This window comes from Ammospiza caudacuta, chromosome 19 (genome assembly GCF_027887145.1).
Source record: "Ammospiza caudacuta isolate bAmmCau1 chromosome 19, bAmmCau1.pri, whole genome shotgun sequence".
Lineage (NCBI taxonomy): Eukaryota > Metazoa > Chordata > Aves > Passeriformes > Passerellidae > Ammospiza > Ammospiza caudacuta.
In genome coordinates, this window is record NC_080611.1 from 2,557,844 (window position 1) to 2,574,783 (window position 16,940).

Genomic DNA, 16,940 nt, shown 5'->3' on the forward strand with positions numbered 1-16,940 from the left:
CTGCCTGCTCTAGCTAAGTCCCAGGTGCTTCCTTTTCATTTCTCACTGTGCATTTCTTTTTGCCATCTTCTGTGCTTGAAAAGTCTTTCAGCAGCAATAAATCTTCCGAGAGAAAACAGAGAGGCCCAGATCTCTTGCATCGAAGTTGTCAAAGGACTGGGTTTTCTCACTCTTAGAAATGGCAGCCGCAGGATGGAACAAACCCAGCGATGAGTGAGCCTGGAGAGGCTCAAAATTCAGCTGAGATAAGTAAGAGGGACAGACTCCTCTCATCTAACCTCAGCTCTGATATCTCTTCTAGCACACTTATCTGCTGGCAAGGGATAAGAGAGATGATGTGGAGCCCCTGATTTAATATGAGGCTCCCCTAAAAGGCATCACTGTGAAGGCTGCCAGCCTTAGGACAGGAATCCCTGAGAGGGACCCACCGACCAGAGCCAGGAAAAAGCAGTCCAGCAGCATGGTGGACTCCAGCAGCTCCTGCCTGCTGGAACTGCCCTGCTGGGAGCTGCTATTAATCAGGTTGCTTTCAGCAAGTCCCTGCGCTGCTCTAAATTCCTGAGTTGCCTGAGAACATGACAAATGGTGTGAACAGAAAAGCCAAAATGTAAACGAAACATCACCCCACTTCAGCCTTCCTAAATCCAAAACTGAGTTTGAAGCTGTCAAAACATTTTGTTGGAAACACCTAACTGATTTAGACCAGTTTTAATTATAGACGGGGGGTGGGGAATGCCTAAATTTTAAAAGAAAAAGCCATTGCAAACTGGAATGCTGTATTTTTTCACTACAGAAATGTCAGAACAAACCCATTCTTTTTGCTGCAGCAGCACTTTCTGATGAAAAATGTTGTGACAAAACATTTTCAACCAGCTCTCGCTGAGTTTCCTACTGACCCTCTGTCTTCCCTGCCAAAGCTACAATCTCTATTCCTCTGGCAATTATTAGAGACAACCACTTCCTATAGCTTAATAGACCCTGGGATGCAATATGGAGCAATCAGAGGGAGACATGTTATCCTGCTATATAAAGATCTGCAGTAGGATTTCATTTTACCTAAGCTTGTTCCTTTCCTCTAATGAACCATCAAAAGTTGGGTAATTTAGAGTGTCAGTGAGCTCATAAACAAGCACACTGATTTAACATGAAGACTTCTGCTATTTTTAGACGACGTTGAGGGGGGAGAGGGGGGAATAGATCAAGAAATATGGAATTTGCTCAATTCCAACTGCAGCAAAAAATAGGCGTGCTTGAATTGCTATCATGGTCACTGCTGTCTTTTAGGGAAAATATTTGCTCTAAAGAACAATGCACTTTTAAAAGTAGGTATTTTATTCTAGGAAATAAGTGGACTAATTTTAAACAAGCACTGTCTGCTTGAGAAAGCACTGGAGCACACAGTTACTTCTGTGCATCATTAAGGGCTGCCTCCCCTCCCAAATTCACTGGATCAGAGATGAGGATCTAGTTTACAGTAACCCATTTGCAAGAAGGCTGTTTAGGAAAACCTTTCAAAACTGGATTTTCATGAAGTACAAGTAGGCACAGAACACAGAGATCATTTGATGAACCCCACAACTCAGGCTCTGCTCTGAGAAAACCTCACACTGCAGGCTCTGCAGACATTCCCTGACATTGCTGTGGAGCCCTGCTTAGGAGCAGGAAGCCAAATAGAAGAACCACACTGAAGGACGGAGATGGAATTTTGCACATTTCCCCTCTAACACCCATGAACTGTAAATCCCAATGAAAAAATTCTTACTGTGTTGAAAGGGGAAAGGGGAAGTCCGAGCATGTTCTCTTCCTCTTGCATTGATAGACAACATCATCTACTCCCACAGAAAAAGCCAAAGTGACTTATGCTTCCCAATCCCTGTGACTGCATTACATAAAGAACTTTAACTTGCTATTAAAGGTCTCAATCAAATTGAGTTTGGATGGAGACTTTGCAGGAAATTAGGAATATTAACCTGGTTCTCAGAGTTGTAATATTCGGGAGCTGGGAGGGCATAATGATGGCACACAGAGCCTGACAGGTTGTCCATCAGCTTCAGCTCTCCTTCCAGAGATTCCTGGATCAGCAGTGATATGGTATCAAACAAGTGCCTTTCCTAGGAAGGGTGGTGTATAGCATGCAGAGAGAGAGAGAGCAAGCCAAAAAGAGAGGAGGAAAAAGGCAAGGGATGGAGACAGAAAGAAAAAAAGGACAGCATATCAAACCCAATGAACAAAATGAGGGGAAAAAAATAGAAGGGGGGGGAAAAAGGTGGAAACATTCAAGGAGAACAGCAGTAACAGGAACAATGGGACAGGAGAAAAGGAGAGAGAACAGTGCAGTAATATCATGGTGAGCAGAGACAGCTTTCCCAGACATTACAAGAGATGGGGCAACTGCCCCAAGACCATGGCTGCTCCCACCCGGGGCCCATCTTGGAGACAATCTCCCTCTCATCAAACATGGCCAGTCATTTCTGGGGGCTGAGCAGCATTTTTCCATTGGTGCTGTCAACTTCAACAGGACACTACGTGCTGCAAGACTTCTACACACATGGTCCATGCTTTTGAGCTGCAGGACCTAATACTTGACACCATATCCAGAAGGCACAGAAATGAAAATAACCTGACTGAAGAGAAGCTGAGTGTCCTGTCCATGGAAGCTGCAGCTGAGCAGGATGGACACAGGTCACTAATTCACGTGCCAGACATGGGCTGAGGTGCCCCCAGCACTCTGGCCAATGTTAAACCAGCTGGCCACAGCACTGGGGTTGTGCAGAGCAGTGACTGGCTTTTGCAGGCAGCAGGGCAGTGATTTCAGGGTGCACCTTCCATGTGGGGAATGCCCAACGCATACAATGAGATGAGGACCAGCGCTACAGTCAAACAGCACACAGCGCAAAATTCCCGGGAATGAGGCAAGCAAAAGAGCATGCTGTCATTGCAGGGCTGTGTCCTGGGAGTTGTATTCCTCTGCTACCAAGCTCAAGCATCAGATTTGTCCTGAAGATTTTGGTTGGGAAAATAAATAGTCAGAATAAGATCTTCGGAGGTTTTTGAGGCTTCTGTTTGAGGGAAAGAGCAAGAAACACACTCTGAAGGTTATTACTGGAATAAACCCCTTCCCAGGCCGCCTTCAGAGAGGGCAGGTTTAACAAACTGCAGAGTAAGGGTATCATTCGGACTGATTTGTCTCACAATTTTGCAATTTCTCTTTTTTGCCAGTTTCAGTGCTGGTGCAGGACAACAAGGCTGAGGACAGTTTGCCAGAACTCTGCTCAACACATACAGCACCAGTTGGGATGCGTTGTTTCTTCCTAGAGGATTCCCCATAGGGCCCTGAAGTCCTTTTTCCTAAGCCAAAGAGCAGCTTTGGACTCTATCTCAGACATCAGAGATTCTAATGGCACCAGAAATTTCCAGTAGCTGAAATTCACGGTGAACTGAAACAAAGATTAAGCGGGGATTTACTCTCTTTCACCCTTGGACTAAAAATCATAAATTAGTTTTTCATGCATTAGAATATGCATTAGTCTACCCCAGGCTGCGGCCAAGATATGCTGTTGTGAAATCATGATGTAATAAAATGAGGTCTGCAGAGAGTTTAACCCAATCTGCAATCAGCTAGGACTAAAAAAAGGCTGGACTGTATTTCCTGAGTAATTTCAGCTCAGTGAACTCCCAGATAACTTGTCTGGGGCTTGATCTCACCTCTCATTCCTCAAACTGAGTCTTCATCCAAAAACTGTGCTTTAGGGAGACATGGTGCAGCTCGTAGTAGCTCCCACATTACACCTATGTTGCTGCTAGTGGGAGTTCTGCCACCAGCTCTGGTGAGCTCAGGTTTGAGTCTCCTCTGCATTATTCTACTGTTAAGAGAATTTTTTCTTACAAGCCTGACTGTGGGGATGGATATTAAATTGAGGTTACATAAAACAAATTTAATACTGAAGCAAAGATTAGCAAGTTTTATTCCTCTTTTATGTTGGGGCTCATGGTCTGTATTAGTAAAGCAAACACATTACGCTCATCATTTTGCTATCACAAAGGACCAGTCAAAACTCTGAATTAGAGTAAATTTGGAGCTAGCTCTGAACTCTGTAGCTTGAGCTGACCTCCAGAGTAAATTGCAAAACTCTTTTCCTCCAAACAGATGCATCAAGGTGGACTGGAGACTGCCTGTTGTCTGTTCCCTGCAGCATTGGCTCCCAAACCACAAAAGCGTCAGCAGCAGACAGCAGGGAATACAAGCCCAGAACATCTGGTACACGCCCCTTCCACTACCAACTCATGCAAGTCTTCCCCAACAAAAATGCAGGTCAAGCACTCCTCACAGAGAATCTCACCGTATGATAAGCGAGTGAGAGCTGAGAATCCATCTTGATTTGCATGGGATTGGTAAATCCGCTGGGGTTCTCTGGTCTCTCTCCACTGGTGGTGCCTGTCCACGCAAAGATGTTTGAGGGGCTGTGCTGGCCAGTGCTGATGGTCTTCATCTCCATCTCCAGTTCTGCTTCAAGCTCTGCCTCCTCCTTTGCCTCCTTGTTGCTCTCCTCCAAGTGCTTCATGAGCACCGCAATCACCACATTCACCAGGACAAACTGGGCTGTCAGCACAAAGGAGACGAAGTAGATGGGGGAAATGACGGTGTTGTAACAGGTGGACTCCTGGTCACAGTCACGCAGTGTGTCCTGGAAACAGGGGGGGAATGATCACAGAATCAGCCAGGCTGGATAAGACCTTGGAGATCCTCAAGTCCAACCTGTCACCTAACACCAACATCAAACTAAACAATGACACTAAAAGATGGAGGGATGTGAAGAGATTGCAGCATGAACCACAGTGGGTTCTGCAATGGGTTGTCCTTTCATGAAGAAAACTGAGAAGATGTGGCAAATTTCGCATCTAGAACAGCAATACACTTGCTGACAAAAACTTAACACTTACCTTCATTATCCCATTCCAGTTGTCTCCTGTGGATACTCGGAATAGTGTCAGGAAGGCCATCCCAAAGTTCCTGAATGTGGCATGCCGTCCCAGCCCCTCGCAGGGGTGTGTGTCATCACACTCTGTAAGACCAAGCACAGCTGTGAGACCCTCCACTCCAACACCATTCCCACCCCTCCCACTGGCACAGGAAGACTCACCAAGGTCTCCAAACAGCTCCACTCCAAGAGCTGCAAATATGAAAAACAACAACATGAAGAGAAGGCCCAGATTTCCCACCTGAAAAGAGAAAAAGAAATGGGGGGAAAAAACACAAAAAAAAGAGAACATTCATTGATGTTTTTTTTGTTGTTCCAGACCTGTTTCTTGCTGTATTCTTTATTCCAAAACTTAAATTGCTTCAGGGCAAAAATGACCTCAATGTGGGGACTGAATCTCAGTGCTTCGGGAGGGAAATGTGATTCTCTAATGACAGTAAAGATAAAATTATTAGCATTCCTCTGCACAGGAAATGAGCTGTGGGCCAGAAGAGCTCTGGTTTGATATGGCAGTAGGTTACCTGTGGCAGCGCTTGCATCACGGTGTCCAGAAGGGCCCTCATCCCCACAGCCATCTTCAGCAACTTCAGCACTGTGGAAAACACATTTGCAGTATGGTAATGGCAGCATTAGCACAGAGGCACAAACTCAGTCCCTCTCCCAGGAGCCACAGATTATAGGAAGAGAAACATGAAATCTTGTCAAGTGTTCTCCATTAGCTGCTACAGTCCTTGGCCTTTTTACATCATTCGTTGTTGCCTGGATACTATCAAAATCCCATGAATAGCAGCATCACCTACTCTGAGACTTGGAGAAAGCGTTATCACTCTGCCTGGCTCTTCCTTCCCCACTTTATCTGTGTTGGACTCATCTCCTTCCTCTGGTAATCATGAGTAGTTCCTTTCCCAGCCCTGGGGCTACTTTCCCACTTCCATAGGCTACCCACTTTCGTACATGATTCACTGAGGAATGATTTACACATCTCTTCCAGAAGGCTGCATTTCCAATTGGAAGCTGCATGTATTTTTAATTCTGAAAGGGATCCAATGCACAGAAAACCCACTTTTCACCCCTCTTGAGACAGCAGCATCTAATTTCTCCTCCAGCTCCTTCTCTGCTTAGATGAGGGCTGTAATCAAAACAATTCTTCCTCAGAGCACAATACCCTTCAGGAGGGCCTGGAAGTACTTCATTAAGGGCCTGAGCACTCACATTTTACATCTTCAACATTTGGCCCTGACACCTCCCTGTTTTGAAAAATCACCTTCTTCAATCCCTGAAGAAGCTGGCTCCCTGACTTGGGAACATGTCTGAAGGGACAGATGGGTACAGTGTGACAAGGCATGCTTTGTCACCAAGCGGTGTGATGTAAAGCCTCATGGGAATTTAAAATTATTAGATGCTCATCTTTTAAAGCCAATGTACTCAAGCTTGTATTCTCTAATCCCTGTTAGAGATGACTTTGATTTGACTGGAGCAATTTTCCCAGGTACATCTCTGGGAGTTACTGCCACAGCTACTTCTCCTTAATTTCTAAGCTCTCAGCCTTCAAGATCTCTTAAGGCAGAAACACATGGTCAGTTGGCTCAGCTTTTTGGCTCCTTGCAAGTATTTTTCCCCATTGTTCTTTCATTTGTTTACAGCCTGTGATGCCAGAAATATGCACATCATGATGGGGATGTGCCCCAGGACTGTTTCTCAATGTTTAACTCTCTCCTGGTGCCAACCACATACCTCAAGCACAAGTAAATTCTGCTTTATCCCTCTCACCTCGGGCGATTCTGAGAACCCTCATGATCCGGATAATTGTGGGGTTAATTGGTAGTGAAGCATTCACCTCGATCTCTTCCAAAGTGATGCCCATGATAGACAGTAGCACAATTGCCAGATCTAATTGGTTCCATCTGGAGACAACAAAAAGTGAAGTTTAACATCTACTAAGAAGCTGGCAATGGGAGGCAACCTGTTTCACACGAATTCCAGTCATTTCAATGGTTTGAAAACTCAAATGAATCTGCAGTATTTTTCTGAGGGTATTATATAAAAGCAGTGATGTTATGAAATCATTATAACTAATACATCTCATCAGAAAACCAGCCAATTCCAAAGATATCCTTGACTGAGGGGAAAGAGGAACAAAAGCTGGGAAGTTTTTTACGCAGAGACTCCAAACCTCAGGAGAGGCATTGTGTTGTCTGTCTAGCCACTTCTAGTCATGACATTTGTGGACCTCGATGTGAGATCTGCCCCAGAGAGAACAGGATCCCATGTCCAGTCCTTAGAAAAAAAGTTGCGTTGGTGAAAGAAAGGCCCCAAGGATTTGTGCCAGTCTGGAGAAACTGTTAATTCCAGCATGGACACACAAAATGTGGGGACAGGGATGGAACCATCCACTGGTTGCTGAAGGGCTCATGTGAAGGCCTGCTTAGTACCCTGGTTTTGGTATTAACATTGAAGAAGACAAAAATGGGAGAAAGATCCACCAAGGACATAAGATTTGTGTTTGTGAAGTAAGACAGTGAAAATCTAAATAAAGACTACAATGTCATTTATTGCTTCTCATCTGCATTAAAAAGAGGTCCTTTCTTTCTTTCTTTCTTTCATGTTCACTCAGGTATAGATCCTTCCTCTTACATAAATTTTGTCTCTTCAGCAGGTTCGCTTGATTATATGGACATGCAACTGGCATGAGAAGAGAACTGGCTGCTTGGTGGAGATCTGTCCCTCCTTCATCTGCTCCCAAGGGCAAAAATGGTGCAATCTCACTCCTTGGCCTGCACAACCCATCCTCCAGCTTACATCCCATGTCTCTTCCTACCCAGCCCTCAACCAGTCACTCCAAAAAGCCTTCATACATGTCAGACTCACGGAATGGGCCAGAGCATGGGAATTCAGGACATGGAATGTGGGCAGCTCTCCACAGAGCCTGCTGCTCACCTCGTGATCACAATGGATCTTTTGTTACCTGTCTTGGAAGAAGCGGCGAAATCCAAAGGCAATAAGCTTGAAAACAGATTCCATGACAAAGATAACGGTGAAGATGTAATTGCAAATCTTCAGGGCTTCATCAAGAACCTGGGATGTGGACACAGGACTGGGGTTAGATGTTAGCTCTGCAGAGGTGCTTTGCTGCCTCCAAACCTGACTCTTGAGTCATCAGTGAGCCATTACAATTAAAAGTCTTCAAACACGGGCTCTCTCTGATGAAAAATGTCCTAGGGAAAATTCCCAGGGATTCATGGAGTACACTCGCTGCCTGGTGATAGAATTTCAGGAGGGGCTGACATAGGCCCAAGGCACAACTCACTCCCCTAGCAGCAGCACAGCCCCAGCTGGGATCGCTGAGGTGCACAGAAAGAGCTGCTGCATTTGCTGCTCTCAGCAGCACAAGACCTCTTGTGCTTTTGTCAGAGAGCTGAATTTCATCCCACTTGTCCATTTGTGCAAGTGCTGGCCAAATGGCTCCTTGGTGACAGCCTGGCATTACTTCTCTCCTTGAGCTTTTGGCAAGGAGCGCAACAGAGGGATGACATGCCAGGGGAAGCAAGTGCTTTGCATTTTCCTCTGCCCCCCTTCCCTCTGCAAGAAGTCAGTCTGGTGTTTAATCCAAGTGCATCCTGGCTGGGACAACTCTTGCACAGTCAGGCATTAAGCTACATCAGAAGTGATTTCATCCCCAAAAGCCTCACTCATGAAGGAACACTGTGGTAGCAGCATCCTTCACAGCCTCTTAAGTATTGTGCGTTGAATTTCTCCCTGCTGGCAAACAGGATGGTAATAACAATGTCCAGGGCAGTGTTAGGGAACAGGGGAGATGTGCTCACAGACCAAATCCAACATTTACCTATCCCTGAGTGGGAGAAATCATAGCAGAAGGAGTTTAAGTCATGTACTCTGCCTTTGTGCTACAGTTTAGCTTCCAGCATCCATGGACAAAAATCACCTCATGTGACCAAGAAGCACAAGCCCAGCTGCCAAAAGAAGCTGTGGCTCTGAGCAAGCCTCCCTGCCATACTGCAGGGCACTTGGGCTCTGCAGCAAATGAGCACATTTAGCTGGCAGAAGCAGATTTTTCTCAGCAGCTCTTTACTCAAGCCACCTCTCTGCACACTGCAGCATTCCCTCCTCTCCAGGAGCTGCAGCATTTCCATCTGGTGTCTCATGCCCAGGCCATCCTGCTATATCCAAAAACCAACCCCTTTCAGCGCCAAGAAATCACTAGTTTGGATATAAATCTCTTTGGTACATTTGGCCTTCAAATATCTTCAGGATCCCAGCCATCCATCATCCAGACTAAAGGGATTTCCATACCCCAGTTCAGCAGGACTCAAGCATGTGCATGACTCTGACCATGCTGTCAGTCCAGCATAACCCAAGCTTGGACTTACTAGCCAGATGCTGCATACCAGAGGCTTAGACACAAAATGTTATTTTTCTAAAGAAAAAGAAAAACAAAAGCCTGCCCAACACTTCTATAATACAAGGGAAAATGTAGCTGCAAAGCAACTGTGGTAAGACACGTGCCCCAGAATGACTCCAGCCCAGACTCCTTTGCCAACAACCTGCTTCATCATCTAATAACTGAACCATGCAATGAGCCTTCCAGAGTATTTAAAGGTGACCTGGACAGAAAAAATAAATTGGGCTAGCTGCCTTTAGCTTTTGGCTTATGATAGAGTGGAGAATATTTCCCCCTGCCCCTGTCATTTGCATGTTTTAGTTGTTTGGGTTTTTTTTAATATTAAGTATTGACATCCTGTCTAATTTTAAAGAATGTTTCCTCCTATTGTGTGTTATATTTATTCATTCTGAATGTCGCTAATAAAATTAAGTACAAGTTATGTGGCAAAGGCAGCTATTTCCCTTTCATTCTTATGCAGAAAAGACTTGACATCTCAGGACAGGCTGTTTTTATTTTCACAGTATGACAAAGACCCAGGAATTAAGCACACTAACATATTAAAATGCATTTTAAAGACCAGCATGGAATCCAATTCCTGTGAAAACTAGGGACACTGGGGATTTAGAAGAAACTTTCAAAAAACCCCATTTCCCAAATTCTTCTATTATTTTTCCTTTTACTCTCTTCTTTTTCCTTTGCGGGGTCGGGGTGGGGTGGCGGGGGGGAGAGGGTGGGTGTAAAACCTGAGTGAAATGGAAGATATCGATGACGATCAATCTAGCAAAGCAAGCAAACCCACTCCCAGTCCCATTTTCAAAGTGGCCAGTTTGCACTTAACTAGAAGGGAGAGGCACAGTGGGATCCTTGTACCAAAAGCCCTGGATTGAGGTGGGGGCCGGCCGTAGGATGGCTGCACTCCCCTGGCAAAGGTGGGCGTCTGACAGCACACCTGGCCCTCACCCTGCCCAGCAGCACAGCCCGGCACAGCCCCGCACGTCCCCCCCGGGCTGCCCCAGCACCTTTGGCTGCTGGTAGTGCTCCATGGCCATGGTGATGACGTTGAGGCCGATGACGCCGGTGATGAACAGATCCAGGTAGTGGCTGGTGCACATCTGGTGAATCAGGAGGCGGAAACGGGAGTAATCCGAGTAGTAGGGCTTACACTGAGCTTCTGCAGCGGGGAGGAGAGCGAGAGGCAAATCAAGGGATTTCTCTGCATCTTTCTCAACTCAATGCACCCTCACTCTCCAGCTCCAGAGATGATAAATTCTAGACCAATCACAGCAAAATGCTGTCTTTTTTAATTCCTTTTTTCCTTGCTGGCATGTTACCATTTTTAATACGCAGCAGGGCTCTCGTCATCTTATATCCATTAAATGTTTTAATGGGACATGCTCTATACTCAGCCTTGTATCAGGGATCAGGGATGAGGGGAGCTGAGACTAGTGTGCTGCTAAAAAGAATTTTTCTCTGTAGGGAAATTTAAGTTAAATTTAAATTAAAATAACAATTTTTGTTTCTGTTGATCTTTAAAGTCCCCAAAGCATTAGAAAACCCAATTAATGGTCATTTGCTAGGGATAGATTTTACTAACAATTGCCTAAAAACACAGGCCATTGAGTATGTGGTGGTCTTAGAAAGAGTGCAAACATATGATGTTCTTTGCAATAAACTGTAGAGACAACAGAATTCAACACCTTGGCTGTCAGAAAAATGGTCCATCAAAATACCAAGGAAAACTGATCAATGCGCCTTAGTGATCAGAAAATAACGATTTAGACAAGATTATCAAAACGCAGATTGCACTGTCCAACTGCATCCCATGTTTGGCTGCCTCAGGGACGACACATGGACTTTAGACCCCAAATGTTCCTAGAGATAAACTCATTTACTCACCTAATATCTAATGAGGAAATGCCAAGGCTGAGTATATAATTCAGTACAATTTTCAAGGAGGCATTATAATGCAGATTGATGTGGAAAGGGCTGTCTTGAAAATGTCAGAGTATAATATTACTCTCATAATTAGATGATCAACTGGTTATGAAAATTATTGAGCTGTAAGAATTGCACAGTTGATATTTAGTGCTCCAGAGCAAATGTACAGTGCTCCAGAGCAAATGTACAGTTCGATAGTCCAAGAAAAAAACTTTGGCAAAAATGATGCCAGGAAGCACAGGTTTGGGTTGCCCTAGGGGAATACTAATTTTAGAAGATTGTATTTTGCCTGGAAATAGAGCTCACTTTGTCAATAGCCAATGACAATGCAATCAAATCCATAGGTTTAAAGGTTTCATGTGCTCCCTGCCTCATAGGAGGATCCTGAAAAATAAGTTTTGGTTTTTTCTGTAGAGACAGACCTTTCCCTACCAGCCCAGGGACCAAAGGGAAAAAACACTCAGCAGTTTTATTCTGTAGGGGTTTGGAAGGCCCAAAATTCTGTTTCAGTGTCATCAAATGAAAGGCAGTATTAATATTCACTTTCTGATCTGCAGTGGGCTTTAGGTGATCTGCACCTAAGTGTGAAAGCACAGTATTGATGAAAAGGTCTATGAAATTAATTTTCATGCTGAATCTATTGAGTGCTTATGAAAAAAAGCAGACTAGTAGCTGCTGACTCACTCATAAGACTTTGTCAGATATCTCAGAATCTGCATAAATCTCCATAAAGTCAAGATATCTCGATCACATTATGCTAAATTATGACTAGCAAATTAACTAAAATGTTTGAATACAATTAGGTTAGGAATAGGACCTATTTTTATGAACCAACTTATCATCTCAGAAAGAAACACCATTGTAATTGGATCACTTACTTCTTCTATATTTATGTATAATTCACATTCAAAAAGAAAAATGTCAACGTTTCTACCTTTTCCTGCAATGGATTTGCTTATGAATAATGACACTGGAATTTAATTTTTTTTTCTCAGCTTTGACTGACAGATAATTCCAAATCCTACAGAATAGCACCAATGCTGTTAGAACAGAGAGAGGATTTAGAGAGAGGTTGTAAATGTTCCCTGTGCAGCGCTCCTGCACCTGGATTAGCCAGTGCATGACCTTATAAGCAGGGTTGCTAATTGTTGAGATATCTGCAAAGGCTTTTCCCCTTTCCACCACATCTCCTGTTCACCTTGCCCAGCACCCAGCCAACCCTCTCTAGATGCTGCTCTCACAGATGCCCTTGCAGTCTTGGAAAATTCCCAGTGATAAATGTCCCATCCTTCTCCATTAACTTTGTTAAGAGGAGATTTGGCAACCCACGCTTACAGGTTATGTCACCACTGGCTACCCCAGTGTCCCCATGTCAGCCATGCATCTTGGTGCCACACACAGGCTAACATGCTGCCTGAGGGCTAGGGATAAATCCCCACTGTGTCTAGGTAAGCAGGGAACTTCCTGAACAGATAAATCAGTTTTTACCATCGTGAAAATACCATTTCTTTAACTTGACCCTGCAGAGTTCTGCAGAGAATTTGGGATAGATCTGGTATAATTCCCCCTCTGCAAAGCCCCTGCCTCCTATGACACAGTGCCATTTGTAATTATTGCAATAAAGAGCTTAACAATACCAACATCTTGGGAAATACAGACATCTGTTAAACTCCAGGTGGTGAACTTCACAACTAACACAAGACCACATTACTGTACCGTTACAATACACTGTGTCAAGAACAACAAGAGCTCTGGGTTAGTCTTGGTTATTACTGGAAAGGTTAATGTGACTTCCAGGCACATATGGCATTAAAGAAAGGCAGAGAGCAAACCAACAAAGAGGAAATGGCAGAATGAGAAAATATGAGGAAATACAGCAAAAGCCCACTACGAGATACCAGGCTGGTAAACAAGGTGTAAATCAAGCTGCTTCACCAGGGCTGGGGGCCAAGGCAGAGGGAGAAGCAGGTCAAGTCTGGAGATCATTCCACAGGACAGACTTGGCTCGGACAGTGGATCCTGAGAGATTTCCTCCTAACCCAGGCAGGAAGGGGATGCTGCAGCCAGCTGGGAGCTGGTCTGAGCAAGTGATGGTGGTCCTGACTGTGCTGGCATGGGAAGCAGTGCCTGGAGTGGAGGGCACTTGGCTTCAGCTCATCCCTTCTATGGGCTCTCAACTTAGGTTGTATCCCAAGCTTCAGTACTCAACTCTTGGCATCAAGCTCTAGGATTATTATTGATCCCCTTGACATGGTCTGGGAACTCACCACTGTTCCCTCCTGTTTGGCTGGAAAGGAAATGACCATTGCTGTTGCAGGATAAATATTTCCCATTCCTAACCCCTGTCTAACCTTTCCCAGGCCAGGTGCCCTTGGGATTCAGAGATCCCAGACTGGGTTTGGGGCACCAAACCCTGCACTCCATTTTTTGATGGCAGTGGGATGTCACCTGTGAAACATCACCAGTGCCCAGCAGAGCAGCACTGGGGCACCCCTGTTTTTGTGGGACAGTGCCACTCCCAGAATCTCCAGGGCTCGGCAGGGAGTGGGACTTGGGCCACTTTCTTCCCATTAACTGCATTTTTGGGGGGGAATCAAGCTGAGCATGCAGCTCCAAAATAACTCCAAGGAGCATCTGCCTCCTAATATAGCCCTGTCAAGAGAGAAATTGCCACTTTCCCTGAGGTGACTTCGAGCTGGAAGTGCGTGGGCACGGGAAATTGGAATTCACAAGAGTGGGACAATTCCATTACTGTCTCCTTCAGCTTCTTCCTTCTCCTATAATAAGGGAATTAACTGCTTTGCAGGTTTGAGTATCTGGAGGACAGTGGCAAACCAGTGAGCAACTGAGCCCATGACGCAGCTGGATTTACAAAATGTATCAAGAATATTATTAGGTTAAAAAGTAGTTTGCACTGAAGAAACTTGTTTTATTTAAACACAGAGTTTTACTTGGCTTTTATTGTACTGAATGGATTTATTTAAAAAAAAAAAGTGAAATGGAAAATGATAAATTATTTCCACTGCGAAGATTCCAGTTGTGATAAAATGTAGACTTGGAGAAAAAATAAAGGAAAAAATAAAATTATAAAATATTTCACTGAGCACCAGGCAGCAGCACACACACACACACACACACACAATATCATCTTGTCTTCACAGAAAGAGAAAAGACGCCCTCTGAAAGTGCCAAGATGTGGGCAAACTTTGGGTGAGAACTCCAGATTCCTCACTGAACCAGAGGAAGTTCATCTACTGCACCTGGGGACTCATTCCCTAAATTCCCAACAGTCAGGTTCAGAAATAAAACCCTTCTATTTCTCATGTTGGTGCCTGCAGAGCAGCATGGCACATTCACTAGCACTGGATCCAAAGAAAAGACAGCAAAAGGAAACACACAGCACAGATCTGACAATTGTACACATCTTAAGGGCAAATGTTAAGAGATTTTCTGAGCCTGCAAGGAATAATGGAGGGGTTTGGAATGAGTTCAGTGTCTTAAAAATAACATAAGACAGTCTTGATGCAACTCTGTAGGACCAGAAGAGGAGTCACAATCAAGCAAAAAGAAGAAAAGTAACCAGATCACCAAACCCAGTGAGAGCCCCTCCCTCACGCTGCCCCCATTTCACAGGAGAGGCCAAGAGGCCCAGCAAGAGCAGCAAGAAAGACATCAAAGAAATATGAACATCAGGAATGGCAATGGGAAGGAGATTCAGGATTTATTAAAGCATGTTGTGATAACTTCCAACAAGGCCTTAGAAATACAAGGTAGAATCTCTGTCTCCTTGAGTTATCTCTGCAGTGAAAGCCAATTTTTATTTAATCAAAACTCCCTGCAATCTAAGAGAGATGGATGGAGCCCTGCACCCATCTCTCACAGGCTGCCAGCAGTGGCAGCCTGTGCACAGGTGAGAGTTTTAATGGCACAATTTTTGTAGTGTATTATTTTTGTCGAAAATTACAGCTATATTTGTTTTTATGTTGGTGCCTCTTTAAATATTCAGGCTAATATTCTTAAGTTATGAATTAAACAAAATGCTTTCCAGATCAAAGCTTCTCCTAAAAGTAAAAAGAGCAAGGGATGGATTTGCAGCCCTGAGCATCATCCTGAGAAGGGGGCTGGGAAAGGGAAGGGTGAGCGAGCTGTGGGTCAAAAACAACAGCTCAGACCCCAGTAGTGTTGAGCCCAGCTGCTCCATCTCCACCAGTACCTGAAAAGGCTTTGAGGTGGTATCTTTATTTTTTTTAATTTACAAAATGCTTCATGGATTGAGCAACTCTTAATCAATGCACAGAATTTACACACTAGGCAGCACAATGACTAAATCCTGTGTCCACAGCAGGGGTTGGTGTGGGGTTGAGTTCCCTGTTGAAGCACTGAAGCTTTGCCCTATACTGAATTTTACCCTGCTGAAAAAAACCACTCCCTGGAGTACAGTGTTTGTAGAGCAATAAGCAAGGGCTGAAGAAATAATGAAATATCTTCCCTAAGCTTTCCAAAGACACACACCTGAAAATCATTCAGACTCCTAAGCTGGTTGTTGGAAAGCTAAAGTCAACAGTAGAGGACCCATTTTCACAGTCCAGTCATTATTCTCTTCAGAAAAAAAAAAAAAAAAAAGCTAAAAGAACAAAAAAAAAAAACCAAAAAAAAGGCCATGAAAAGTCTGACACTGTCTTAATGAAAACCAGAGGGGAAAAAAAATACTGAACAACGTAAGATGATCGAGGAGTAAATTAAGGGTTTGCAAGTGTCAGTGCTGAGGCAGGCCTGCAGACCTGCAGCTCAGGATGAGATGCGTGTGCCATGAAGGAAGCAAACGAGCCTTGCACACACACACGGTTTAGTGGGACGCCTCAGCCGCGGTGGCAACCGTTAGTGACACAGCACTGCCATTCAGAGGGACGCGACGTGCCAGCTGCCCAGTACCTTGCACTGCACTGGCTGAGCTCTCCATTAATACATCATCCAGCATTAGATCTAAAAGAACGAAACGGCATTTATCACTCAGCAGGACACACAGCAAGACTCCCCAGCCCCTGTGGAGGTTCCTTTGGCTCTCTGTTGCCTCTGCCAGGAGCGTTTCCTTGTGGGATCCTTGTGCCTCGTGCAGGGTGGGCTCAGGTACATGTGAAAAAGAAAGAGCTCTTGTGCTTCTCCCTCTTGTGAAAGCCCAAGACATCCCCAAGAACCCCCTCAGTCGATGCTGAAGACACTGCTGAAGGACCATCTGGGACTCTTCCTGCTGGGACAGCAATACCTCACAGTGACCACTCCTGCACCTGCCCACATCTCAGATCTCACGCGCCTCCCCAGTTTTTAGACACCGGATTGGATAAATGTATTGGAATAAGTCTACAACCAAAAATGACCGTGCCACCAGTCAGATGTCAATGTCTGTCTGTATTTGGCAACCCTAGGCTGGTTTGGGCATCTGGGGTCACTCAGGAAGCCCAGCTGAAAGGAACCCCCATGCAGTTGCTGGCACAATTCCAGCCCTAGCCATGGTTTCGTCTGCAAGTTCCCACTGTGCAGAACAAAGTTAAGCAATGGCATCTGCTGCCTCTGAGGGGAAAGCTGGACACAATCAATTAAAACTAATGTTTCACTGAGCATGG

At 44.7% G+C, this 16,940-nt stretch overlaps 1 protein-coding gene across 1 annotated transcript in view; it reads right to left on the bottom strand.

Annotated features, from left to right (window-relative positions):
* Window positions 1-16,940, bottom strand: part of CACNA1G (calcium voltage-gated channel subunit alpha1 G) — a 144,400-nt gene that overhangs the window by 12,375 nt on the left and 115,085 nt on the right. The window contains exons 28-36 of the mRNA XM_058817397.1: window positions 16,252-16,302; window positions 10,401-10,552; window positions 7,945-8,054; window positions 6,750-6,883; window positions 5,501-5,571; window positions 5,142-5,220; window positions 4,942-5,063; window positions 4,341-4,685; window positions 1,971-2,111 (exon numbers count right to left, since the gene is read on the bottom strand). Coding sequence (XP_058673380.1) covers window positions 1,971-2,111; window positions 4,341-4,685; window positions 4,942-5,063; window positions 5,142-5,220; window positions 5,501-5,571; window positions 6,750-6,883; window positions 7,945-8,054; window positions 10,401-10,552; window positions 16,252-16,302 — 1,205 coding nt within the window. The remainder of the gene's footprint in view (window positions 1-1,970; window positions 2,112-4,340; window positions 4,686-4,941; window positions 5,064-5,141; window positions 5,221-5,500; window positions 5,572-6,749; window positions 6,884-7,944; window positions 8,055-10,400; window positions 10,553-16,251; window positions 16,303-16,940) is intronic.